Raw genomic sequence first — 26,546 nt, 5'->3', positions numbered from 1 at the left:
AGGAAGGCTTTCTGTCACTGCCAATAGTCCTGTTAAGGGGAACCCTGCTGCCCTGTGTTTATGGGAGCAGAGCTGGGCTCCAGCAGCATTTCCCATGTGCAGAGCACAGGGCAGTGCCCAGAGCCCTGGCTGCAGTGGGGACAGAGCCCAAATCCCACATCCATGGGGAGAGCTGGGACATGCAGAGCCCCACAAACACTGAGGGCAGGAAGAGAGGAGCAGTAAATATACAGTCACTGCTGGAAAACAAACCACTCACAATAAACCCTCATGTAAACAAACCAACTCTGGGTTTTTTTAAAAAACAAGCACCTTGATTCTAAAATCCATGACTAAGTTCTCACTCCCTCATTCAACTATAGGTGCCCTCTCAACACTTAATAACAAAGTGATTGGATCAAAGACAGCCCTTCCATTAATCCACAATAAATAAAATATCACTCCACAAGCCTTTAGTATTCATGGGCAGGCTCCTGCACCAACCACAGCTCAGCCAGAACTGCTTTCAAACCAGGCTGCAGCTCAAATAAATCTGTGATTATATAAATGCTAATACAAAGTAAAGATAACCATTAGCATGAATCCAGTGACTAGCAGAGAAGCACAAATAGAAAAACATTTTCTTAAGCACACTCCCAGTAATCCTACAAAACACATGGAGTATCCTGACGTCGAAGGGCTAATCAGGTCACAGGTTTCTAACACTTCCCAAAGTTACTCAGCTGTAAAATGGGGGATTCATTTTACAACAAGAACTGGATGGAATTCAAAGCCAGAGGTTGTTGAAACCTGACAGCCTCCAAGGCTTTCTCCTATTAAGGAAAGTGAGCAAGTAAATGCATTCAACAATAACAAAAAAAAAAAATCAATTTAGTCTTTATATATATATATATATTCCTCAACACTGATACTTCTCCTTAGGGAAAAAAACATAAAACAAACAGGTCTTCACTATTTTAGTCTGGTGTTTTTTTTGCCAAGAGTGGAGGAGGATAGTTCTCACTGTGAAATCTTTTCTGCAGCGACATCCTGGTCTCTGAGCACCTGATCTCCCTCTCTCCAGCTAAGCCAGGCTCACTTTGGAGAGCACACACAGAGGCAGCAGCCCAGGAGTGCTCATTAAATCACCCCACTAATTCCCAAGGTGACTCCAGGCTGGGACCAGGACAGTGCCTCAATAGGGCACCACCGTCACTCAGAGAAATTACAGACATTTTACACATCCAGATGCAATCTCCTATCAGTACTTATAGGTAACAGATTCATATGGATTTATAGCCTCGAGGGATCCTGAGATGATCTATCCCCATCTCCCCACGTAGCACAGGCCACATCATATCAATCAATTCCTCCCTGGTTCCTGCTTTAACTAGAGCATTTCCCTATACATCAATCCTTGGCTTAACGCCTTCCACGACAGGGAACCCACTGGGTAACATTTGATAAATTGCTTCAGTGTTTAATTATCCACTCTGGTAAAAAAAAGAGTATTCGATTTCCTGACAATGTATTACTTGCAAAATTACAACAGAGCTTTAATAAAAAAGCCTTTTTTAATCTGTAGCTATTTAAGAGTGGACTAATAGGAACATAATCTCCCAATTGCTTGAACAAAAAGAACACAAAAGAAGGTACTGGTGTATAGAAAAGCTGAGTGAGAGATGTTTAAAGAGACTTTCCATAATAACAGTGACATGTCCCAGATCACTCACCCAGCTGTACCAGTTGGCAGCAAAAGCCCATCTTAATGCACAGCATTAAAATCACCTTTGTTCAGCAAACAGTTAACAAAGATGTTAAATCCCTGGACAATGAACTCTGGGCATGAGAACCAAAACCTCTGTGATGCTTTTGACCCTTTAAACAAACAGCCTCCTGGTCAGGAGATAACAAGATCATATTTCATATGGAAAACCTCTTCCTTTGCAGAAGAATCCAAAGGTCCAAAGACCATTTAAACAGTTCCACTTTGCCATTAATTGCCCAGGTCCATCCTGCCTGGGTGAAGTGGGAATGAACTCTGCCAACTGTACTGCCTAATGATACAAGTTGAATTAATGAGGTAACATTTAGTGTGGCGATTCACTGAAGAATCTTTCTTTTTTAGCTTCTTTTAAAAGCATCTCAGTGAGCAAGAAGTTACAACTTTTTTTTTTTGCATATGTCAAATATTTGAAGACATAAAGCAAGCTATGCATGCATAAGCTTCTTCTGACACATTTAAAACCTACATCATACTTAACCTTGGCATATTAAAGCAATTGGGCCTGAACCAGCATTTTTAAGGCTTTCAGAATCAAACTCTTTAGTGCAATGGCCAGGTCATTTAGGAAAAAAAAAAAAAAAAAAAAGGAGATGCAGATAAAAAGAAAGGAAGGGTAAAGAGTCTTTACTATGTTAACCAGTTCTCTGCTGATGCCTCTGCACTCTGGATCTGCCACAGCCCCACAAAATAAGAGGAGTTACAGGGAGGAGCATATTTCAGGGACAATAAAGAGCAGCAGCAGCTGAAATTAAGGAAAGACTCCCCTTTACTTCACCATCTTTTCCCATTTACAGTCCAAAATACTGACAATTAATGTATTTAAATATAATTACTAACACTGGATTTGTGAGACAGTCTGCAAAGCCTGCTCCAGCTGACTGGAGCACCCTGGCCTTCAGCATCATTCCCCACTGACGCCACACTCACAATTAATAACTTTGGGGCAAAGCTAGGCTGTGCTCCCCAAAATGGACAAACTCCTCCCCTGACACTCTGGACAGCCAGCAGAACCACTGGTAAGAGCAGAGAGCTCTACTCAGAGATGCCTTTTCCTACCCACTTTCACAGCATTTGACAAAATAGATAATCTCTCTTTGGGAGACAAAATTAAACACAGTAATTTTTTTTTTTTTTTAAGTATGACTTATACATAGCAAAAATTATAATGAAGAATGAGGATTTACTGTCAAGAGTACAGTTCAGAGTTCCCCTACATGTTAAAAAAGTAGATGAGTATTCTCTTAGTTATTAAAAGTCCCTCTAAAAAAATCAAGCTGCCTTTCTAAAAAAACCTTTTGTCTTCAAAACTTGGTATAAATTTTTAAGCCCTAAGAAAGAATCTAGACATGATAAATTCATCTCTCAACCCAGAATCCCTCTGATTATTATCAAAAGAATTGCTTAACACAAAGCCATTGCAATTGTAAAGTGCCAAGTGCGCAGTTAATATGCTGATACCAAAACCTGAGTAATATGGTTGGTGAACATCCCAGACTTTCTGCCAGCTTACTCAGGGTGAGAATATGGAAATTTAAAAAAAAAACCAACAACCCTGCAGCACAGCTTTAAGCTGTCAACAGATTTTATCCTGAATAGTTTTTAAACTACTAAACCAAACACACAGGCAGCTGTGCCTGACTCAGGTTTACTGGCAGGCAATTAACGATTTACTAATTCCAGAAAGAACTATCACCTTCCCGATTGTTGTTGGTTTTACTGGGCTGGAAAGCATTCCCTGGTGCTTTAAAGCAGGCATCCCTCCCTGGCTCTGGGCAGGGATGCTGCAATAGGTGAGGAGGAGGATGCTGAGGAGCTCAGCCAGCACTTCCAAGCATCCATTGGAAAGGTGGAATGTACTGATGGTGTGCACAGCAGGGTGGAGGAGGTCAGAACCCCAGTGTGCTTGTCAGAAATTAGTGGAAACAAGGTGGAAGGCTAATGAAATACAATCTGAGGAAATAAAGCAAGGACACTGATGACTTGCCACAAGGCCCCAGAGCTGGCTATGCTGTCTGGAGCCCTTTCCCCACAGAAAGGGGACATTACTGGAGTTAGCAATGTGGAGTATGGGTGTTTCTGCTTGTCCTGCTGGGGGTGAACAGGTCCTTGCAGGCACCATCACATCCTTCCCAGCTGGGAACAGAGTCCCCGCTGTGCTCCTTCCAGCAAGGAGCTGGAGGGATTGCAAGGAAGGAAACAGATATGGAAATTGGGCAATAAAAGCTTACATAGCATAAGGTCACACACTGGGTACAGATTTGGGTTTTACTTGGGGGAAGCAGCAAAGTCAGCAGTGCAGGGACAGCAGAGACCTTGATGAGGGGGGATCACGAGCACTGCAGTACCCCCAGTGGGGTTTCATCCACCCACAAACTTCAAACACAGTCCTGGAAACCTTAATCCAATGTCTCAACTTCAGAACAGACTTCTCACAACAAGAAAACAAATCTACACCAGTGGGATAATCCAAATGAGCACCTGTGATGTCCCAGGCACAGGAATCTCTACAGTCAGATTTATCACTATGCTTTACTTTATGGCAGGCAGTACATTGATGAGGCTTAAAGTCAAAATTAGCAGTGTAAGGACAGGGTGTGTGTTCTTGGTTTGGGGTTTTATTTTTTTCCTTTAAGGGGCAACTAATTTTTCTCATGCATAAACCTCCCATGCCACATTTATGCCATCACTATGGATTTTTCTAAGGGAACAATATTTACAAAAAAGGGATCACCATCCTCACAATTACAACTGTGAAATTATTTTTTCTAATCCATGGGTTCAAGTAAACTCCTAGTGTGACTTCATTCAATGCAGATTCCAGATCTAAACATGATTTTTTTCTACTAGTACCTAACCAGGGTATCCTAAAATATATAAAATAACTAACAAAAATTTAAGAGAAGTTGAAAGGGGAAAAAAAAGCCCCACCAACCAACAACAAGCAAACCAACAAAGCATACAAAAAAAATAAATTAAAAAATGCACTGGAGAATTTCACCATTTCACTCACCAAGTGTGAGAAACACATAAATAATCAAAGAATTTCCCACTGTAGTGTGCAAGACGTTTAAGCACATAAATTCAAGAATATCTATACACAAGCTGCTGCCAGACCAGTCACATGTGGTGGGTACAAAAACTAACTGATATTTGGAATCACTTTTACAACCAGCGTGTTAAAGCAACAGCCTTAGGAAAATATGAATGCAATGCAGAACTAAACCAAACAAAACTCCTGACATAATTCACAGCTAAGACTCTGCCAGCACTTTACCAGGTGAACGAAATTAGCAACCTGACAATTAGCAAGAGGAATAAATCCCCATAAAAAGCAAGCAGAAAGGAATTTTCAAGAGCATGAATACAATTTTTGGCTACATGCACTTGCTGTTGTTACCAATACAAAATGTTTACTCATTTCTCTATGGGATAGAAAACTCAACTTGCTATGAAAACAAATCACTGAAAGTCTTGGCAGATTAGTAAATGTCAGATCAAATTAAACCTTTTCTTAGACTATGCAGGGGCTGTACAAATTTATCAGAGTCTCACAGATTCTTTGCTCTCCTGACATGAATAGGTCAAAACAGCCCAAAGACAAAAGGCAGCAAGATCAGAAGACTGAAAATTAACAGTTTTGGAAGGCCACTTATTGCCAGTCTTTGCATCACTATTCAACTCCTCCACAGAGAAACAGTTTTGGAGATGGATAATGCCTTGGGAGATGGGAAGCAGCAAGAGACAGCAGCTTTCTCTTCTCAAAGGCTGTCTCTGGAAGACAGGAGCTGGGCATCCCACCTTCCAGGTTTGAAGGTTTCAAGCTGTGGCATGCTAAACAGCAGGGAGGTTTGTAATCTCACTTTTCTGCGAGTGTTATACAGTAGGGACACATCCCTCAAGCTTTGCTGTCAGAAGATTCTGCAGAGGGAATGTAAAGCCTCTGTCTCCAACACAGTCACTTCAAGACAGAGGAGAAAGAAAAAAAAAAAAAGGAAAAAGAGAAACATTCTGCTTAAAAAGCACCTGATTAGGATGGATGATGAGACAACCCAAAGTTTGCCCTGAATCGTGCTGGCTCTCCCCCCGACAGACAAGCACAGGAACTGAGGAGAGCTGCCAGCAATGCTGCAGCAGGGAACAGCAGAGCAGCCAGGGATGCTAACAGGGAAAGCAGGCTGTGCCCTCCTCAGGTGCTTTAGTCACCAGCACACTGTGACAAAGCTGCTGCTGGAAAGAGCTCTGAGCACAGCAGCAAGTGATAGCAGTCATTCTGCATCCTAGCATTCCCAGGCTGGGGTGACGCTTACCCAACAGCAGCACAGAGATTTGGACAGGAAAATACGTCAGCCCCCTCTGCCTGATGAAGAAAAACAACTTGCCAGCCCCACTCCTGCCCAGGCAAGGGCTCAGCAGCCCTAACCCAGCTCAGCAGCCCTAACCCAGCTCAGCAGCCCTAACCCAGCTCAGCAGCCCTAACCCAGCTCAGCAGCCCTAACCCAGCTCAGCAGCCAGCCCTCTCCCCTTGCACCCTGCCTGTCCTGCTGCAGCATCTGCGAGTGTTCAGAAGGATTTACAGCCCTTACTCAGCTCATGGCATGTCCCCTCCTCTCCCAGAGATGGATTTTTGCTGGCCAGCCCCCGGGCTCTCCAAGCTGCCCCAACAAGCTCACCCCATGAGCATCTTCCGTGTCTTTAGGAGCGCTCCCCTGCAGTCTGGGCTACAAGTGCTGGCCTTTCCCTTCCCCATCAGTCACCTGGGAATCATTTATATTGCCCAACAAGATGGCTGGGGGTGGGGACTGACATTTATCACCAGCCTTTCAAAGCAAACAAAATCTGCCCCCAGCACAGCCCCCTGAGGATCTCCAGGACATGCAGGTGCAAGGCAGTAACAGAGAACAAGTCACAGCTGAGTTCTGGCAGGAATTTGAGCCCATGCTTAGCTCTGGGATCCACAAGTTTTCCCAATTTCAGGAGCCTTACCCAATGCCCATGGACAGGCTGGACCCTGCCTCTGCTCCTGCACCAAGCAACAGGAGGCTTTGAATTGAAGGAATTCGCTGAACGCACACCCAATCCTTGCTGGGATGATCTGTGCCATGACATCCCTTCAGACTTCATCCTTTTACATCACATTGGATCAGAAGTTAATGACTCACAGTTATATTAAGTGCTTTTTAAAATCACGGAACAATTAGTTCTAAAAAACAAGGAAGTATCAGCAACTTGATTTCTCATTAAGAGGATAAAATAATAAACACAAAACTGGTTACTTGCGACAGATACCAGAGGACACGCTGTTTGCAGAAACAATTGTTGTGTTTCTGTATGGAGGGATCATCTTGTGCTTTTTATTTAAGGAACACAATGGTAAAGAGCACAGAACCATTACAGCACGGAAAGCAACCTTGCTTGGAGGGTTGCTTTGCCTTTTCAAAGGGAAATCGGGAGCACAATAATGTTTTATTGTTATTCTTTCAGAATACACAAGTGAACAATATCTTGCATAAAAACAATTCCTTGTAAACAACTTGAACCGTAAAAGCAAACAATACCTCAAGTAATAAAAGGAGTTTATATCCTGAAAGATCAATTATTATTTTGGCTTGTTGATATGAAACAGAATAAACTATTTATTAGAGCTCAAATCATTTAGGAACTATAATCACAATGATCTATAAGTAAAGATCATGGCAAGGAACCAGAACTGTAACATAAATATTTAGGCTTTCAGTGCAGCAAAGAACACACACAAGTTCTTAGCTACACCAGGACAGGATCAGAGCACCGTCCTTTCTGGCAGCCACCTAACAACAGCCAGGGCAAGAACTTTACTGTTTTCAGAGAAACATGCAGTTGAGTTTTGTTGTGTTTTGGTTTTTTTTCTTAAAAGACAAAAAAAATAAATATCCAACAGATTTTTTTGATAAAACTTGCAGCTTGTAAACTTAATTTCCAAAAATATAAGCTGGAGGCCAAAGCTGACAATGGCACTGAGTGTGCAGACACAGGCCAGGCTCTGCCCTGACAGCCCACAGAGCAGGAATTTCTTCAGAGACAAGCCAAATCACCCCAGCTCTCAATGTGGCTCCAAAGGATGGGGAAAAAGAGCAAACAAAGAGCTGCAGCAGCAGCCAGGGGGATGCACCTTCAGAAACTCTTTCCAGACTCTCTTACTCAAGCTTCCTCTTTGCATCTTAGGAAGAAGACAAATCATGCCCAGGGCCCAGCTATACCATACAGTGCTCAGCATTCCTTACCTGCAGCCTTCTCTCGCTCCCTGCCCGTGTTTGGGGTCCCCAGGCAGAGCTGCTGGCAGAGGGTGCGGCTGCAGGCGCTCCTCTCTTCGTACCTGGGATGCTGAGCATGCTCCCACTTCCTCCCTGGCCAGGTTTCAGGGGAAAAAAAGCTTCCCTGAAAGTAGAGTAGGGATGTCCCAACCAGTGGATGAGCTTTATCCAGGATCTATTTCAAAGCATTTCAGCTCAAAAGGGAATAAAGAAATGAGCAAAGCGCACTCAGCCTTAGCTTGTTTTAGCAACTATCTCTGAATCAACCCATATGACCTAAAAGTCCTTTGGAGCAAAACTCAGGAGAGCTGGGTCCCATTTCAGGTGCTGACAAAACACACCTGCATGGTTGGTTGTGCCTCAGCTTCACATCTGTGAGGAGCAGCTGTGAGGGCCTGGTTTATTCCTGCTTTTGCTTGCCTTCTCCTGTAGCCCATTTGGACAATGTACAACCTTTTACAAGGCATTTTTACAATACCTAAGACAACAGGACCTTGACCTCTATTAGAGCTGCTAAATAGTATCATGTTGCTTGCATCACTGTAAACCCAGAACTCAGGCAAATAAGGAACAGCTCCCAAGTGACTGCCAAAAAAAATCTCCTCCAGTATCCAAACAGTGCCAGCAATAGAACCAAAGCTGCTGGAGTCGAGATGTGAAACCTTACGGATAAGAAAGGAAAACAGGCAGAAGGATGGAAAAGGCAGGCTGCTTCCCCACAGCTGGAAGTGCACATTTGATTCAGTGACTACTGCTTCTCTGGAGTCGAAGGTTGCCAGAAATCTTGCATCAGAATCTGATCTAGTTTCCACACAGCCTCCTTATGTCAGCCTCACTCCAGCACACAAACCCACACTTAGCTGAGCAGCCTCTGCTCTCCCGTTGGGGGGATCACTGTGCCCATTGCACTGTTCCCCACAACATGTCCATGCTGGACCTCAGGTGAAAATCCTAAACCAGCCAACTTTTCATAAGTAGTAATAATAACAATAGTTAATATTATTAACCATAATAGTTTCATTACTCTCCATGCAAGACACCTGTGCCAAACTGTCCAGACAGCTGGGACAGGGACCAGGGCTCCCCTGAGTTCCTGTGCAGTGGCTGACATCCCCCCCAGCCAGCTGGGGCTGAGCTGGCATGCTATGTGCATGTTCAGACACAGAAATGCCCATTTTTAGCATATCTGCCTTGTAAACTATGCCATTTCCCCAGGTCTTCCCAAACTGTAAATACACCCTTTTAATTGGGCTGTGGCTCAGGGGGAGTAGGAGCAGCCCAGTCACACTGGAAGTAGAGAACTCAAGTCCAGTATTACCTGGGACCCAGACAGAAGCTGTCAGCATGAGCACAGCTAACACAGGTGTGATCCTGCCCTCTTCTTTCTCCAGGTCCCTCCATGACCTGTGGTATGAGACTGGTTCTCTTTACTCTGAAATTAGCCCAGGTTAAAGTACCTGAAAAGGCAACAGGAGGGTGGTCTGGAGGATGGAGTGGTGCAGGTGTGGGTGAGCCCATCCCCAGGGGTCACTGTCACCACAGAGCACAGCTGGGAAGTGATGCTGAGCATGGGGATCTGGTGACACCAGGAAAGGACCTGGCAGCCTCATGCTTTACCATGAAACAGGGAGAGAGGTCAATGTCCAGCTCACAAAATCATAAATTCAAAGGTGTTCAGCTGAAACTGGGTCTTCCTGTACAAACACCCAGCAAAGCAGCCTGAGAGGCCATGCCAGTCACCATTAAGAATGGTTTTGCCCTCCTCCTGCACAAGGACTTGCTTTTGGGACCACAGCACAGATGAAGACACCCAGCTGGACAGTCACAGGCCACAGAGACAGGAAAACGAGGAACCTCCAAGCTCCCTGAACAGCAAAGGCGCACAGCACACCTCCACTTACAGCTTTGACATCAACAGCTTGCCAAGAGCAAAATCCATGTTTCCCTGAAGAAGCTACTTGCACTTCTCCAGGATTTTGCCTTTTAAAGTCAAACAGTGCAGTGAACAAAGTTTTATCAAGTGCAGCAGAAAATAAACTTCAAAACATAATCGTAGGCACTTGTAGCAGGAGCTTTCAAACAGCCAGGCTGTTCAGCACGCCAGACTGCTGCAACCTCCCTGGTCCCAAAACACCCAGTTCTGAGCAAATACAGCACTCAACTTGTCCTTAACGACTTCAATGCTGCCAGCACTGATGATTTTCACACATATCTGATGGTTTTCCTAAAAAAAAAAACTCAGCTCCTGGAGTCATGCGATAAAGAAGAAACATGCACTTTTATTAAGGAAAAAGGCTTTTAGATCATCTTTTTCCCAGGAAACAAGAAAAATGAACCTTTACATTACAAAACTGGAAAAATCCTAGAGCAAAGAACCCTTCAACTGTTGCTTTAAGTCTCAGGGGGAGAGGGTACTAAGTAAGGTAAATGCTTCTTTTTTTTTTTTCTTTTTGGAGCTTATCTCACAAATTACATGAACATCTAAGTTGTTTGCTTGGGTTTTTTTCCCCCAGAAATTTATGCTGTGAGTAATTCTGAGCAGTGAATAAATTCAAGGAAGTTATGTGCTTTCTACCACTCCTTCAATGATATAAAGCAAGGTGACATGAACAGAACAAACTCCCAATTATACCTTTAGTTCCTCCTGTCACTACAGAGTGCTCTATCTTTCAAATAATAAAATTAAAATTTAAATACAACCTGGAGAGCTCTAAAGGCACAGACAAAAGGCTCCATGTTCCACTCTAAGATCTTATTTCCCAAACCCTACAGATTCCCCAATTTTTGAGAGGGAACTGCCACTGAAAGCCAACACAGCATAGCCTGGTGGCACCTGCCAACTCTGAGCCACTCCAGGAAGAGTAACTCCACTAAAATTACAGAATACTAATAAAAAATAAACCCCTGCGCCCCTCCACTTGATTTTTCCACCACACCTCTAGCAGGTCCCTCGAGACAGAACCCTGAGATGTGCTCTGATGGACAAGGGCCATTCCCATGGCACCAGGGAGGGTCACACAGGGTCTCTTGTCCCCGTCCAGGATGGCTTTGGTGCAGGGAAAGGAAGAAGTGGCATGGCAGCACTGCCAGGAAGGAGTCGCAGCACAGGGAAGCCCCAGACCAGCCCACACCATGCCTGGTGCTGAGCCTGTGTGTTTTAAGAGGTTTTTTGGAAGTCAGAGGGGCCAGTTCTGCCCATGCTCCAAGCAGGTGCAGCCTGAGTGAAGCCAGCACCTCTCCCCTGGGGCTGTGCTGGACTCAGACCACGGCTGACACTCATTTGCTGCTCTCCCACCCATTTCCTGGGCTATCACATGGGAGCAGAATCCTTTCCACAGCTCAGGGTGAACTTGCCACCCTCCTACCCTGCCTGACCTGAGAGCCCTGAGCCCCGGGGAAATGAGGCCAGCAGCAGCTCTTCCCTCCTCTGTGGCCGATTCATTGGGTGGCTGCGGGCAGGGAAGGACCGAAGCTCCTCCACCATCTCCTGATCCACATCTGAGCTACCTCCAACGCTGCAGGACACTCTGGGAGAGTTTGGAAACCTCCTCCTCCCCTGGGCGACAGCGGCGCCGAGCCCTCGCTCCCCGAGTTTGCCGCTCCTCCAGCGACAGCCGGACTCTCCCCATGGCAGAAGGTGGCTCCAAGCACTCCGTGTCCTCCTGTCCTCCCAGCACTCTGTGTCCTCATGTCAACTCCTCACCCTGGCTCATTAGGATGTTCCTCCCCGCTGCCCCTCCTCGCTCTCAACCTCCACAAGCACTAATGGGCTCCTCTGCAAAGCCGGTGCGCGCTCGCAGAGCGGGCCTGGAACGCGCCCGTTTTCATACACACAGAGAAAAGCGAGGTTTATTCTAAGCAGAAGCGGCAGCTTCTAATTTAAGACTATACCATTTGACCCCTAGGCACAACAGAAGCTACCTATTGCCCACGTGGATGGCCAGTCAGCTCTAATGCCATCCCAACGGGCAATCGCAAATTAAGGTGACCGATTCTGAACTCACTGACCCTTTGCTCCTAACCCCTGCTGTGGGGCTCACTCTCCAGCAGCCCAGATGTATTTTTGTATGGGTGAAATTCCACTCATTCCATTAATGCCATCAACCAGTTTCTGGGAGCAAGAATTGCATTAAATTATTTTATCTGCAGGCAGGCTGCCTGTGGGGGCAGGGGCAAGGGAGCAGGCAGAGGGGCCAGAATCCCACATGATCCCAAGCAGGGCTTCTCAGATGCTTTTTAAAAGTGCCTGCAGTCTTCCTTACATATGTGCACAAGTATTTATATATGCATATACACGTGCAGGTTGAAATCATGCACATTGTCACTGAAGTGGACAGCAAGTGTCTCGTATGCACATCACCAGCCCCACACACGATGGTCACAACTGGGGGGTGCCACAAGCACCAAGGGCACTGCTGCTCTGCTCCCCAGGCAGGATCAGGACCTGCTGCACCCCACATTGCCCTCTTTCCTTGCTGAAATGCATGAGGTCAAAGCCCCACACTTCCAGGCACTGGAACCCAGGCTGAACCAGGCACAATTTCTCTCCATCAGGAAACATCCCCACCACACACACCCAGAGCATGATGAACACAGCCTGATCTGCTTCATTTTTCAACCTGCTGAATTGCTAGAATATGTTTAGCTGTTACACACAGACCCCAGATCCATAATCCCACCCTCAGCAGCTGTTACATTTGCAGCAGTACTTACAACAGATGTTACAGCTCCGTAAAAAGGTAAACCAGTTGAGACTTCCAAAATTGGGGCTGGGAGGGGGTGAAGCAGAGCCCAACCCCTGCATCCAGCTGCATCCAGGCTCGGAGAACCAGCCATGGATGCACCAATACACGTGGTACAGAGCCACATCACAGCCTCGAGCAGTTTAAGGAACTTTCAAGTGTTGCCATAGTGGCATTATAAAGCTGTCAGCTTCCTGAGAGACGAGCAGCAGAGGCTGGAATTCAGTGTTTAAAGGATGATTAAATATAAGTGATTTAAATTATACATTCCCGTTGCTGGAACTGACACCATTTAAAACACACCATCTATTCCCCATTCCCTCTGACACTGATTACTACCCACTAAAGATGAGCATTTTCTTACAAGATGTGAAGTACCAAACTAGGGATTTATGAATTGGAGATAATTAAAAGGTTTTGCATTACAAATAGAGTAAAACATTTACATTCCATGGGGCATCTGAGAACACTTAAAGAGTCAAAATGGACATTTTTTACCTGAAAACCTGCCCACTCCCTATCAAGGCTGCTAATTGCAGCACAGGAAGCTTGCAGCTATTTTACACCAGATTCACAATCAAACATTTGCTGAGCTTCTGGGCAACCTGAGAGAGACTCGAGACTCATCGTTAATTCTCCCACATAGAGCTCTGTGAGCTGAAGCTCCATTAGGCTGACACAAAGAAATTGTCTGTTTCTCCTTGATAAATCCACGGAGTGACTTGCGAGCCGTCACCATTCAGATTTCTCAGGCATGGAGCTGAAGGATTTTCTTGACTAGAAATGATGGCACTTTACCAAGCAGGAAGAAGAAGCACAAGGGATCACCCAAGGCCATGAGGGTATGGAGAGTCTCTTTCCCATCCACCCAGAGTACCCACAGCCCCTCTCAGAGGCCAGTGTGATCAGCCCCTCTTGGTCCAAACTTATGATCTTGTGCAGGATGCCAAAATCTCCACCCCAGTGCCAATGCACACGAAGGGATTAACACCTCCACTGTGATGACAGGTGCTGGAATTGCACATGAGCATCTCAGTAACTTCAAAAAAGGTCTTTTTTTCACATGATTCTTTTCCCCTCCTTCCTGAAATCTGCAAGCCAGAAAACGCAGTATTGATCTCACAGCCTGGCAGAAATATGATAAGGGACTAATTGAGCACAGAGGTGTGAGGGAATGAGTCTCCAAGGAACCTTTTGGTTTGAACAAGGACCCTTACAAAATGCCAGAAGAAATCTAAAACAAAGAAAAGGAAAAAAAAAAGGGGGCTAATCCTGGATCTTCCCTCATCAGCTTGCTTTTCCATGCACTCAGAGGAATGCTGAACATTGTAGACTCAGAACAGGAGAGGCTCCAGGATCTGGGAGGGGAACTGAGGCTGCAAGTGTGAGACGGGGGGAGAGCATGGGCAATGCAAGCAGCAGCAAACACAAACAATGACTCACGGCACACAGCACGTAAACAACACTGCTAGAGTTTCTGCAATTATAATTCAAACCAAAATAAACAAGAATGACAGTCCAGTACGAGGAAAGGGAGGATGACAGTGATGGGAGGGGGGTGTGGGGACTCCATCACGTTCACATCTGTTGCTGTCATAGCATCCCAAATGAGCAGCTCCAGAAAGAAACAGAGAAGGGAAGATATATGGGACAGCAGCAGCTTCTTGTGATCTACATCCGTGCTTGAAGTTTTCATGACTGCACTGAGAGCAGAATTTATATCTCAAAGCCATGCAATAGCCTATTACACTGCTACTGGTTTTGACCCCTGGCCCCTGAAACCAACTCTAGCAAGAGAAATAAAAGTCCAGCTTGGAAGGTTAATGAGTGAAATAGACCCTGTGTAGCGGGTGGATGGACAGAAGGCAACAGAGGGGGAGAAATCACACCATCAGCAAGAGGCACTGCTTTAACTGCTCTGAAAATCCTCCAGTCAAGCAGATTTACAATTTCTTTTGCTCTTACTTCATTACCTCCTAGTGAGAAACTTTTCCCTAGTCTACACCTTGAATATTTTTTTCATGCAAATCAAGGTATTTTTCATCAGTGAGAACTAATGATCATCCTTTTTACAGAAATCTTTTCTGCATCAGAAAATTTGTCGCCTGCACTTAGGCTTATATTTCCAAATACAGCTCCTTCAGCATTCCCTCTCCAGCCTCACCATTTGCTGAGCCTCCCACCTCTGTGTTTCATCTCCAGACTTGCAACCTCCTCGGGCCCTGCACTGCCCAGCTCCCCTTGCTGCAGCAGGGATTACCAGCCCTGCCTTGGGCACAGAGCTTCTGCAAGGATGACCCAGAGAGAGATTTGAGTCTTTTCCTCAAACCTCAGGCGGTGTTGGGTTTGTTTGGGCTGGCCATGCACAACAGGTCCCACCACGCTGTACCACCCTGGCCGCTGCCCTCGGTCATCTCCTGCTCCCTCTGCACCCTCCTCTTCCCCATTCCTCATCATGCTGGTGCCCTGCTGGTTTTGCTGATCACCAAGATGATCCAAATCCTGCCCCTAAGCCTCAGTCACATCAGCAGCCCTTCCCACTCATTAATGAGTTACCCCATTAAAGAGGGAAGTTGGACTGATTAGCCTATTTGTTTTTAAATCAGCTTTTTTTTTTCTTTTTCTTTTTTTTATCCCATCCTCCTCTCTGCTGTGAACAAAGCACTCTGGAACTTTTTTTGAGGAAGCAGTGTCATTCCTTGATCTTTCATTTTCTGGGTCTTGCCTTCTCCTCCCTTTAAAGGGCTGGAGTGGGCTTTGCTCTTCCCTCTCCACAGCATCCCTGAGGAACATTGATGGCAAACACTAACGATTGACCAGGGTTCAGAGCTTGCCAAGACTGAGTTTTCCTCATTATTACACCTAGAATAATTTCACCAAGTCCAGCTGATGTGAACATTGAATAATATCTTCTCTATTTGACAAAGTCTGTGCATGTCATCATCGTTAGAGTGTTGGGAGGACTGAAGCAGAGGAAGCACTGAGCACATCCATCTCTTGCAGCCCCTCATCTCTCCAGCCTTGTTCTGCTCCTCTGTGTCTTTTCTCACACATTCCACATTTCTTTGCAAAAACTTCACCCAATTTAGAAGCTTTCATGTAAATAGTTTTTCCACTAGAGGGCACAAAGACAATTTCTCCTAAATGGAAACTGATGTTAGAAGGATTAATAAAATAATTACCAATATCTCATCCTTCAATAAATGAACACTCAATAAATCAGATGTTGTTCCAGCTCCCCAGGTACCACACCACCCTAAAATGTCTCATAGAGTCTGAAAACCTAAAAACCCCAAAGTGATGCTACTCTAACAAGATTTCCTATATCACACTAAGCTCTTTATCCTGGGATTTCTATGCTTCCCTGATATTTCTCACTAGGCATAGACCACAACATTAACACAGCAATGGAAACAGAAGACCCATCCTAGTATTTTCTAAGTTGAATTTACCCAAATTTAGCTTCAAATCAATGAACTTTTTAATGTTTTGGTTTCCTAGCTCAAAAGAAGTTTTATACCAGCACTTCTGTTCACAGATACTTTTGGGTCATGATAAGTCACTTCCCGACCTGTCTTGGGTAAATTAAAGAGATTTTAGCTTTTAGCACTCTTATTCAAAACAGTTTTTTCAGTTTTAAACCTTGTCTTGTAAACTTGCCAGAGGTTATATCTGTGCCCATAACACACTTCACCAGCTCCTCAATAAGGAACAGTGTAGGAACACAAACTCCATGGGAAATCAATCAAGTCGAGCACTCGGTTACACAAACCCAACGAGCGGGACGATAACTCCAGAGCATTAACCACGTTGAGAGCACTGTGGCCCTCAAGGTCCAGCAGCCTCCCCAGCCCCAGTCCCAGGCAGAGCACACCTTTCCCAGACCCACCTTGCTGGCTCCTGTGAGCCCTGCACTCCGCGCTGCCGGGGCGATGTGCGCGGTACCCCAGCCGTGCGCGGGGGTCCACGCGCAGCCCCATGCTCCCCTCCATGGCCCCCGAGGTGCTCCCACTGCTCCAGCCCAGGGCAGGGAGCTTTGCCCTCTGCCTGTGGACTCCCACTGCCTGGAGGGTTTGGCTGGAGCGGAGTCAGCCCCGAGACTTTTGCTAATGGGAGAAGAGAGACAATAGCGATGCGCAGGTGCTTCCTCCCATTTAAAGTGTTTACTTGTGCAGCCCAACGCAGTGACGCGATTGTGGATTAGATCTGCATGCTGCTCCACAGAGTTCAAAAGGTAGCACGTAACAAAAGGAACCCTGAAATGCTGCTTATTAAATTAAAGTGGGGTTTTTTTTTTCTTTCTTTTTAAACTCTGCTTCCTTTGCCGATGCCAAGTAAGAGGGTTTTTCCAAGCATACAATAACAGCGGTTTCAAATGGGAAATGATACATACTGTATCAAAACAAAACACCAATTCTAACACAAAAGCAAAGGGTTTATCAGTGTATCTCCACTGCCTAGGCAGCAGGCTCCTAAGGCATGGCAAAGGCAATTTCTTCAGCCAGCAGAGAAGGCTGAACTCAGGATCCATGCATGGTGTGAGAAAAATTAAAAAGATCACGAGGGAAGGAAGGGTATAGCTAAGCCACAACTGCAAGCTAAGGAAAACATCAGCCCAAAAGAGCAACAAAGGCGTATTTGTTTTATGAGATAAAACAAGCAATTCAACTATATTCCACAGTAAATCATTTGGCTTCGGACTGCAACAGGGACAAAAAATAAAAAAAGAAGCGAGCATCTGAATCTAATTTTGATGTTCTAAGTTTACATTACATGAATTAAGATCCTTACTAGAGAACCCAGGCACTCAAATCCATGCTTGGATCATGTGCATAGGAAGTATCAGATGTACTGAATATCTTACAGTTCCCTCCAGTCAGTGAAGGCCCAAAGATACTCAGCACTTAACAGTAAAATAATAATAAAAACAATAACAATAATAATAATAAAAAATGTCAAGGCACTTTTTCTAGTATCAAAATGAAATCCAGCTTCATAGACAGCATTTGTGAACATCTCAGTCCTCCCAAAAGCACCACCTCTACTGTTTGAGAAGTTTCAAATAAAGTATCATCATATTTAAGATTCTGCAACCAGAGACTGAGCCTCATTTTCACACAAAACTACACCTCAAAATGCTGGACATGCTGAAAACAGTGCCACACACATTCTCATTCAGCCCCATTCTCTTTATGTCAAAATAAACACAACAGAATCCTTTTGTCTGAGGGGTGTATTATTTAATCCTCTCCCCATGGTTGCAGCTATTTCAGATATGCTTCTATTGACTTTCCTTCTCGGTTCAAACAGACTGAGTGGGATTTGCACTTCCATCTTCTGAGATCTGGTGGGATGATTGCTCAGAGAGTGTCAGATCATCAGTGAAGCTAGAAATGACAATTTAAACCCCACTCTGCTGCTCAATCATAGGCATATGCCAGGAGATAAGTGGCTGCTTTCATTGATGCCACTGACAGAGTAATGCAATAGCTTAAAATTAGCTGGTTAACAATTTTAGAGTTGCTTTTGTGCAGCTCAGCAATCCTGTGTCCAGCTCACCAGACTTTTCTCCTTGAAGTAACATGAGGATGTGGGCAGAGGTGTGCTAAGAACAGCTGCAGCAACACATGAACTCAGCTGTTGACTAACAAGTTTGGATCAAACCCGTTTTACCTGTGCTGAAACAGTCTGTCAGCACCCTCAGCCCCCACACGCCCTCCCTCATCTCAAACAGCACTGCCAAACAGCAGGTGGGCTTCAGAACCTCAAACCACCTTGTCTGTTCTGCACACAAACCTCTGCCAAGCAAAGGCCAAACCAGCATCTACAGTCAGCTCCAAGTTATCAACAAAGACGAAGGCAAGGCACTGTGTGCAGTGTGTTTCCAGGGGTGAACTCCAATCTGGGGTAAATGCTAGGAAATCCTGCCCCAAATCACTCAGCATCACCATGAGCAACCCAGCCTGCTCCACCACACCTTCCATCACACAGAGACCACAGGCCTGGTGAGGTGGCAGGCAGGACTACAGCACTCCTGTGTCTCTTTTATTGTCAGTTTTAGTCTTCAGTCTTGCTGGACACCAGTAATGCATATATTTTATTTTTATGCCTTTCATTCTACTGCTCCTTGCAGTTCCTGAAGGGACACAAGATGCCATTCATTTAGAGGAGATCCACTTGAAAACAATTTAATGCACATTCCCTGAAAGAATATCAGAACATAAACAGGTGAAAGTAACTTCATTTACCAGCAGAAGCTCGTGGATGCTCAGAGACACTGAGATATATTACACACTGCCTTGGGCAAGTGGAAGGACAGCGAGAGAAGAGATGAATTTCTGGCTGTAAAGCATCTTAAATGCCAAACCCCAAATGAGTCTTTACAAGATCTATTACTTATACTCGCTCTGGAGCTGAAAGAAGGGGGTGGCCAGGGGTTGAAGCCACTGCTGAGGACCCCCAGCATACTCCAGGATAACAATACAAGTGAAGGGCTTGGCCCCACCAGGGCAGAAGGCTGCAGGAAAGCTGCCCTCTCCCAGAGCTACTGTTGGTACCATGTGCTGGTGCATCAAGTCCTGCATGGTTCAGTGGGAGAATGGGATTAGGTGGGATGAACTGGGGAGAACATTAGGAAGGCCTTTCCAAAGCTCTTAGTATGACAGAAGAGGACAAATAATACAAATTACAAACAACAACTTACAAATAATAACTAAAAGAAAACACATTGGCGGGGAAACACTTCTGCAAAATCCGGAGCTTTTTGTTTGTTTGTTTTAAATGGCTGAGAATAGAAGAAACAATTCACCCCCAGAGGACTGCAGCCTGAAAGAGCTGAATCCTGCAAGCAGCAACTCACAGAAGTTGGAAGAGAACACAGCTGGAATTAGCAAAAAGAACAAATGAAAGATTTTCATTGTGGCAAATGGGCTTCTGAGCAGACCAGCAATAACACGATGCTCAAAACTTTGTTGCATGAGTTTTATGGTTCCTCCCAGCAGCATGCAACAAAACATACCTGAGCTGTAATCAATTTCTTACAGCCTTATATAAACATCACAGGAATTTTGTCCTCTGTAATAATTCTTGCTCTCAAGGCTGCAATAAATAAGTCAGTTACAGCCCTGCTGCCACCTTCTCCTATCTCACTGTCTCAAGTCACTGCCTTTATGTATTTTGAGCTACCAGTTTAACCATTTCCAGCTTCAACAAAGACTTTAAATGTAACCTGTAGCTAAACTCTAGGCAGAATGAAGCATTCTGCATTCAAAGGGAAGGAGTGGAAAAGCCATTTCCCACTGTTAACACTACCTTCCTTTCATCTCTGATCCCTCTCTAGTGGCAGGGAAGGGAATTCCAGTAGCAAATATCTCAAACAATGATTCAGAGATTTGGGTCTGGAAAGCTGTGGACACATTGGCTGCACAGGATGTGAACACTGGCCCTTGCATGCAATTGGCAAGTCCCTTCTCCAGCATCACCCCACTGCTTGAGGACAGTTCTGGTTACTTCTCATGGAGGCAGGAGAGAAAGACCAGAAAGAGTAGGAGGGGCACATGCCAATATCATCCATCTTTTGAAGGGAGAGACCTCCTAGGAGGTGAGTTGCTCCCTTTAGTCTGTCCTCAGGCCCTGCCCAAAGCACCTCATGCAGCAGATCCAGGTGCAACCAACACACTGGGCCCCAAGTTTTGGGGATATCTGAGAAGGGAATTGCCTGGGCTCATCCCAGGGTCAGGACTTGAGCGAAACCTGAACTGGCCCACAGCCATTCTGAGAGCTCTGTATCACTTAGGCACTGAACTGCCTTGCTCAAGGCTTCATTCTGTCCATGGAGAAAGCCTTAGGTTGTCAGAACATGTGTCCTCCATTCCACAGTTCTGTCTCAAGGAACAGCAGCAGCAATTGCTTCAGGAAAAATCCCAAGAGAGGACAAGTGCATGGCAGTACTTTCTCAAAGAGTACTCCAGCTGGCAGAGGCTGTGCCTCAAGCACCACCACAGCCAGAAATGTTATCTTGCTATAGCCCTGGTTGGGTTTCTCCAGATCATTCTCTCCCTCTGTTTCATCCAATGAATGGCAAATTCACCCCACCACCATAATAAAGCACCAGGGAGGGTGGAGAATGGGGGAGAAGAGACACCTGAGCCTACTTCAAAGGTTTGCATCCTTTGAGCACTTCACTCATACATAATTGAAAGGGCTGTATATTTGGAATACAAGAAAGAAGATTTTTTTTTCCTGCTACCAGACACATCACATGAGGGATGCTGTCATACGATAGCCTTGGGGGAGGATTGCAAACTTGGACAATTTACTGAGAAGCAAAGTAAACTACTACTGACAGCAAGTGGACCAGAGCCCAGATCCCTGAGAGGTTCTGACAATGGGAGGACTCAGAAAAAATAAGCCAGCCTTGACCTCGCATCAGGGGAGGCCGAGAGAAGCACATGCATGTATTTTATTTCACACTAACCTCTGTTTGACCAGTTATGCAAATAAATCTCTGCTTGTCCTGAGTACACTGCTAGACACTGAGAGAGAACTTGGAAGAATTCACAATAAAGCCAGAGCTGCTGATCACTGCATTGCGACTGAACTTCTCAAGAAATGCAGTATTAAGCAGGCAAGAATGGCACATACAGCCCATAAAACAAGGGAAACTGCAGCCAAAAAAAGAAATCCAAGCTCAGAAGAGAAAAAAGAAGAAAATACTTAAGAATTTGATACATGATCAGGATCACTTCAGCTCCTTGCAGGCAGAGCAGCAGTATCTGGTCCCTGAAGAATACATCCCAAGGCAGTGAGAGCCATGGGAGCAATGTGTCACTGCAGTCCCAGCATGGACCCACAGGACCCAGCCATGCCTGCTGCTGTGGGGAGCAGGGCAGGGACATGCAGCCTGGGCAGGGAAAGCTCCATGGGCATGCCCTGCACAAACACAAGGCCTTTGCTAGTAAAAAGAACAAACCAAGGTGTGTCTAGCGTGGTTATGACACCCAGACTGCCCTGGGTGCAGGAGGGATCTGTGCTGCTCCCCTTGGAGCTCAGGACCCCCAGGGCCAGGACTGCAGCATCACCAAGGGATTTGTACCACTGATCACAGGCCATTCCCCCAGGGCTCTGTTACAGAGGCTGTTCAGAGACTGCTGCCATGAAGATGGCACAGTTAAACCTGACTTCAGCTTCCCCTGGCTTCAATCAGTATCACTCAGTCACCACTAAACTTCTCAGCACCAGCTCAGTTTAGGCCTGGCAGTGCATGCAAGTGAGTTTGATGTGAACCCTCACATTTTCTAATTATTCTGGTTATTACACAGCAGCTTTCTCCCAGCATATTAACACTTCAGAACATGGACATGAAGCTTCCTGAGATCATCACAGTGACTGCAAAGGGGCCCATGAAGGGGCATTGCTCAGCTGAGGGCAGCGGTGGAAGTTGAACCCCTAAATCCTTGCACACATCAACTTCAGCAAATCACCCTGTGCACACAGAACAGACACTGTCCTACATCCTCCAACAGAACAGAAACTGTCCTACATCCTCCAACAGAACAGAAACTGTCCTACATCCTCCCCACACTGAGGCAGAGGGAGTGTGCACAGCTGACCCCAAGCAGAGGAGGTGATCCAGCCCAAGGCGTGCTGCTCCTTGGGATGGGTCAGGGGAAACACAGCACAAGTCAAGGGAAAAATAAAACTTTCATACAGCCTAAAACATTCCCACCTGGAGGCTCACCTGCCCCTAGCAGCTCTCCTGCATGTCCTGCCCATGGCAGAAGATGCTGCCCATGGAGATGGCCGAGGTTTGACCCGAGCTTCCCACGGGGAAGGTTCAGCTCAGGCCTCTGTGGCACAAGAAGCTGCAAACCAGCAAGGCAGAGGAGAGGGAGTCACTGCTTCAGTGCACTGATCCACAGAGACAGCAAGAGGCAGGGGAAGGGGGGAAAAAATGCACTAAAAATTCCTCTGACAGGGTGAAAAATGAAAGCAAAGTGAAACACAGCTCAGTCTGTCAAAACAAAATCACGGCAAGCCCACTGAAAACACAGCTCAGCTCGCGCTCTCTAGCAGGCAATAACTGGTACATTTGTTTTCCTGAAGATAAGCGGGTGAGTTAAGTTTGCTAGACAGCACTGAACAGATTTGAAAGGTAATCATGGCAGAAGCACAAACAATCAGATTTACCAGGGACACTTAGGACTTGCTGTCTTCCACCTTGCCACTCAACAGACTCTCACAGAAGCATTTACAGCTGCGCTGCTGAGCCGATGGATGGACTCCAAAAGAGCCTGATCAAGACAAGCTTTCCCCTGTCCCTCGGAGATCATCACTCAAGGAGGAGGAAAGATGATGCTTTTAGCAGAAAACAACTCACAAACTGGCATGGCAAAGGGTCCCATACAGTGCATTTTTGATCAGGGTAGTAAAGGCCAAGGTAATATTTAGGCTACAGAGAAGCCATTAACCTCATCAGAAAGCCCTAACAAAGTTACCCAGAGGGTATTTTGAATAGTGACAGTCTGTAATTAGCTTAGGTGGGCCAACCTAATTATTCATGGCCTGAGGAAGCATCTCCTGATACAAGAGAAGTACAAGATACATATTTATAGTTCTTTCCCGATAAGCTCATTAAAGGTTTCAGAGATGAATGACCACAGCGTTTGGCTGTTTTGTTATAACACGAGATGCAAACAGTAATGAGTGAGCAAGCCAGGAGAACAAAGGCAGGGGCTGCACAGGGCTCTAAGTAGAGGGAAAAAACCCCAAATAAACCAGAGAAAAGTCTTCCAACAGATTTCCATTACACTCCAATGTGAAACTGCCATTTGATGCTTCATTTTGTAATGGACAATTATACACATACCCTTTTTCTGTAAATGTGTGAACAAGCATTGCAATAAACCCCATTTTAACAAGGCCTTGAGCATTACCAATAGGAAATAATATAGTGGAAACAGTTAATATAGATGTGCAACACCTCATATATATTCAGAACTACATTTGCACATTAAAAAAATCTTAAAACCAATCTTCCAAATAATTCTCTATAGTATAAAAATTCTGATTTCCTAGTGTTTCCATTCCAGTAGACCTTTGCCTGCTCAGATCTTTCTCAGACTGAACTGGGTTGCAGGTGCACACAGAAATCAAACTGGGATCTGGCACAAGACAGATGGGAAGAAAAATACATTTTTTAAGGCTTCAATTTCTGTTTCTCATTTATTTTTTTCGGGCATCTTCAACATAAGACTCCCCAGCAAACGCAGCTCTTCCAATTGCAATGTTTTAACCTCTCCTCTTTACCTCTCTATTGGTTGCCTGTTTTCTGCAGGAGCTGAAATTGTACCACTTGTTTTGTTATAGCAATTCTCTTCCCTTTCCTTTGAGGTTTTCCTCTTCATTAGAAATTAACTTTTAATTAAATTCCCTGTTATACATCAGCCTTCCCATAGCCAAGTGCTTGGCATCAGGTACCGTATTCCCATGACATCCTTACACAAAGGCAAGAGCATCAAGCATCACTTGAGCAAGTGATGACCATCTCTGCTCCTGAGAGGATTCATCACTGCTGGGAGGCTGGGCAGAGCTGTTTGCCCAGAGGGATCCAGCCTGATCCAGCACAGGTCTGTGTGGCAGCAGATGGGACACTGGCCCCTCAGCAGCAGTTTCTGAGACAGCAGAAACTGGAATGTCCCAAATGCTCAGCAGAGGGTTTCAGCCCACCCAAGCTGAGCAGCCTGGGTGAAATCTGGGTATAAGGCACATGAGCATTGCAACTTCCAAGGCTGCAGCTTCTCACACAGAATTAAAGCACTTTAATAGCATGTGTACACTGACAGATAGCAAATTGCAACAAGAATAATGGGACAGCAAGAAAAAAAAAAGGCAAATTAACAAAATAAAGTTGATTCTGATGGCATGAAATTCTTGTAACTCCTGGATTCGTCTGTACTCCATTTATCATCCACTCTGGGTTTTGGTTTTGTTTCCCTTAATTCTAGGGAGGTCTTTTGAGAAACATGGCATTTCTTCCCTCTCTAGAAAATAAAAACCTCATCTGCACTGCATATTTTTAAGACTAACAATCCAAGGTCAAGCTCTTGAAAGAAATTGTAGTGGTGAAATATTTTTCTGAACCACATTTCACCGAAGGAGGAATTTCATCCTGATTTAGGATATTTGGTTGTAATCTAGGTAGGTTCTGGGGCTTTTTTTGGCTTCTTAAACAATGTCAATCAACTAGAACTCCAAGGCTTGATAAAATCAACACCCTTCAGGTTCATGCTGATTCCCAAAATGACAAAGATCAAGCACTACAAAACAAACAAACAAACAAACAAAACCAACACCACCTCAGGATGGACCCAAATGGTACATAAATATTGTTCTACTTTTGTTCTGTCAGAAAGAAAAAAGACAGCTGAAGTCAGCAGTGCCTAAAATATTACACAATACCTGAACAAAGCGAGGACTGAACTAGTGAAAGGGACCTTGCTTGGCCAAAATATCCCTTCATTTGGGCAGGAATCAGTAGAGAACCCTCACAGACCTCCTCATCATGGGAGGCAATTAAGGCTGGCTGGAATAATCTCTCCACAGATGAGGACATTTCCACAGATGGTTTTGCCAATCAGAGGATTAAAGGAGCTGAGTGTGCTCCAGTCCAGCTGACTGGAATGGAGGAGACAATGGTCCAGGTACAACAGGCTGTGTGCTGTGAGGAAGGCAGGGTCTAGCAAAGGTAGAAGAGGACAGGGAAAAAAGAATATATAAAAAAGGAAAAAAAAAAACAACTTTAAACTGACAAAAATTTCCTAGGAGATGCAGATAAACCCATTTTTCCTAATGCCAGCAAGTAGGTCAGAACCAGACCCTCAAGACTAGAAATCCAGAAATCCATCTGAACCCCATGGCTTGCATTTACACTTTGCAAAAAAAACCTGGCTGGACAAATCCCTCCAGAAACTGCTGATCTCTGCAAGCTCCAAGGACATGTAAAGAAACTTTAAAGTGGAAGAGCCACAGAAGAAGGGTGTTTGTTTTTAAAACCTGTTCCCAGGCTGAAACCCTCAGTTGAAGAGTGAGACTAATGTACACAGAGGTGTTTACAAACCTCCCCAATGAGAATTTTATAAACGGAAGAGCTGAACTGTAGCCTTGAGAGTTCTGAGCATGTTACCACACTCTTCCTGTCTCCAGAGGTGACCCATCTCTTGCATGTCACTTCAGCCTCACACACAAACATTCATTTAGGACCGATGACTCATGATTCCTGTTTTCCAGAACATTCAAACCGATATTGCAAGGAAACCTGTTGGGGCTTTTTTTCTCCCCCATAAGCTGAGTGGCTGGGTAAGAACAGGAAAGGCAGGAAGAAGTAAAAAATTGAGCAAAAAGTGGATAAACAGTTCTGTTAACCTTTGCTGAGCCTTCACAAGTGATGAGCTGCAGAAGGTGCCCCCTGCACAGGTCACAGGGTGTGCAAAGGCTTTGCATCAAAAGGCCAAGGGCTCATTGGAAATGCAAATGACACCTGGTGGATCTGGAGTAAACTGAGGACCAGCAGACCCAAACATGGAAACTCCAGCATCCCAGATGCACCATCACACACTCAGCCCCTTCCAGGAGCTGCACCATGCTGCCTGGCTGCTGTGGGCTCAGGAGAAGAATGCTGGAAGATTTTATTAGTTCCAAAAAACAAGTACTTAAGAACGCCTTGCTCCACTAGCACTGAAGCTTTCCATA

At 45.2% G+C, this 26,546-nt stretch overlaps 1 protein-coding gene across 47 annotated transcripts in view; it reads right to left on the bottom strand.

Moving 5' to 3' along the window:
* Positions 1–26,546, bottom strand: part of MAGI1 (membrane associated guanylate kinase, WW and PDZ domain containing 1) — a 323,880-nt gene that overhangs the window by 262,616 nt on the left and 34,718 nt on the right. The window contains exon 1 of one of the 47 annotated variants that reach the window (XM_023935177.2): positions 16,687–16,881. The exons of 44 other annotated variants lie outside the window; for them this stretch is intronic. In XM_023935177.2, coding sequence (XP_023790945.2) covers positions 16,687–16,789 — 103 coding nt within the window. In that variant the 5' untranslated portion in view covers positions 16,790–16,881. Of the gene's footprint in view, positions 1–8,025; positions 8,350–16,686; positions 16,882–26,546 lie in introns of those variants that run through there. 2 more of the 47 variants (XM_086845080.1, XM_086845091.1) reach the window with 2 other exon arrangements.

The sequence above is a fragment of the Cyanistes caeruleus genome, chromosome 11 (assembly GCF_971803275.1).
Source record: "Cyanistes caeruleus chromosome 11, bCyaCae1.hap1.1, whole genome shotgun sequence".
Lineage (NCBI taxonomy): Eukaryota > Metazoa > Chordata > Aves > Passeriformes > Paridae > Cyanistes > Cyanistes caeruleus.
The sequence above is the reverse complement of the archived record's forward strand: the minus strand, read 5'-3'. Positions and strand labels throughout refer to the sequence as shown.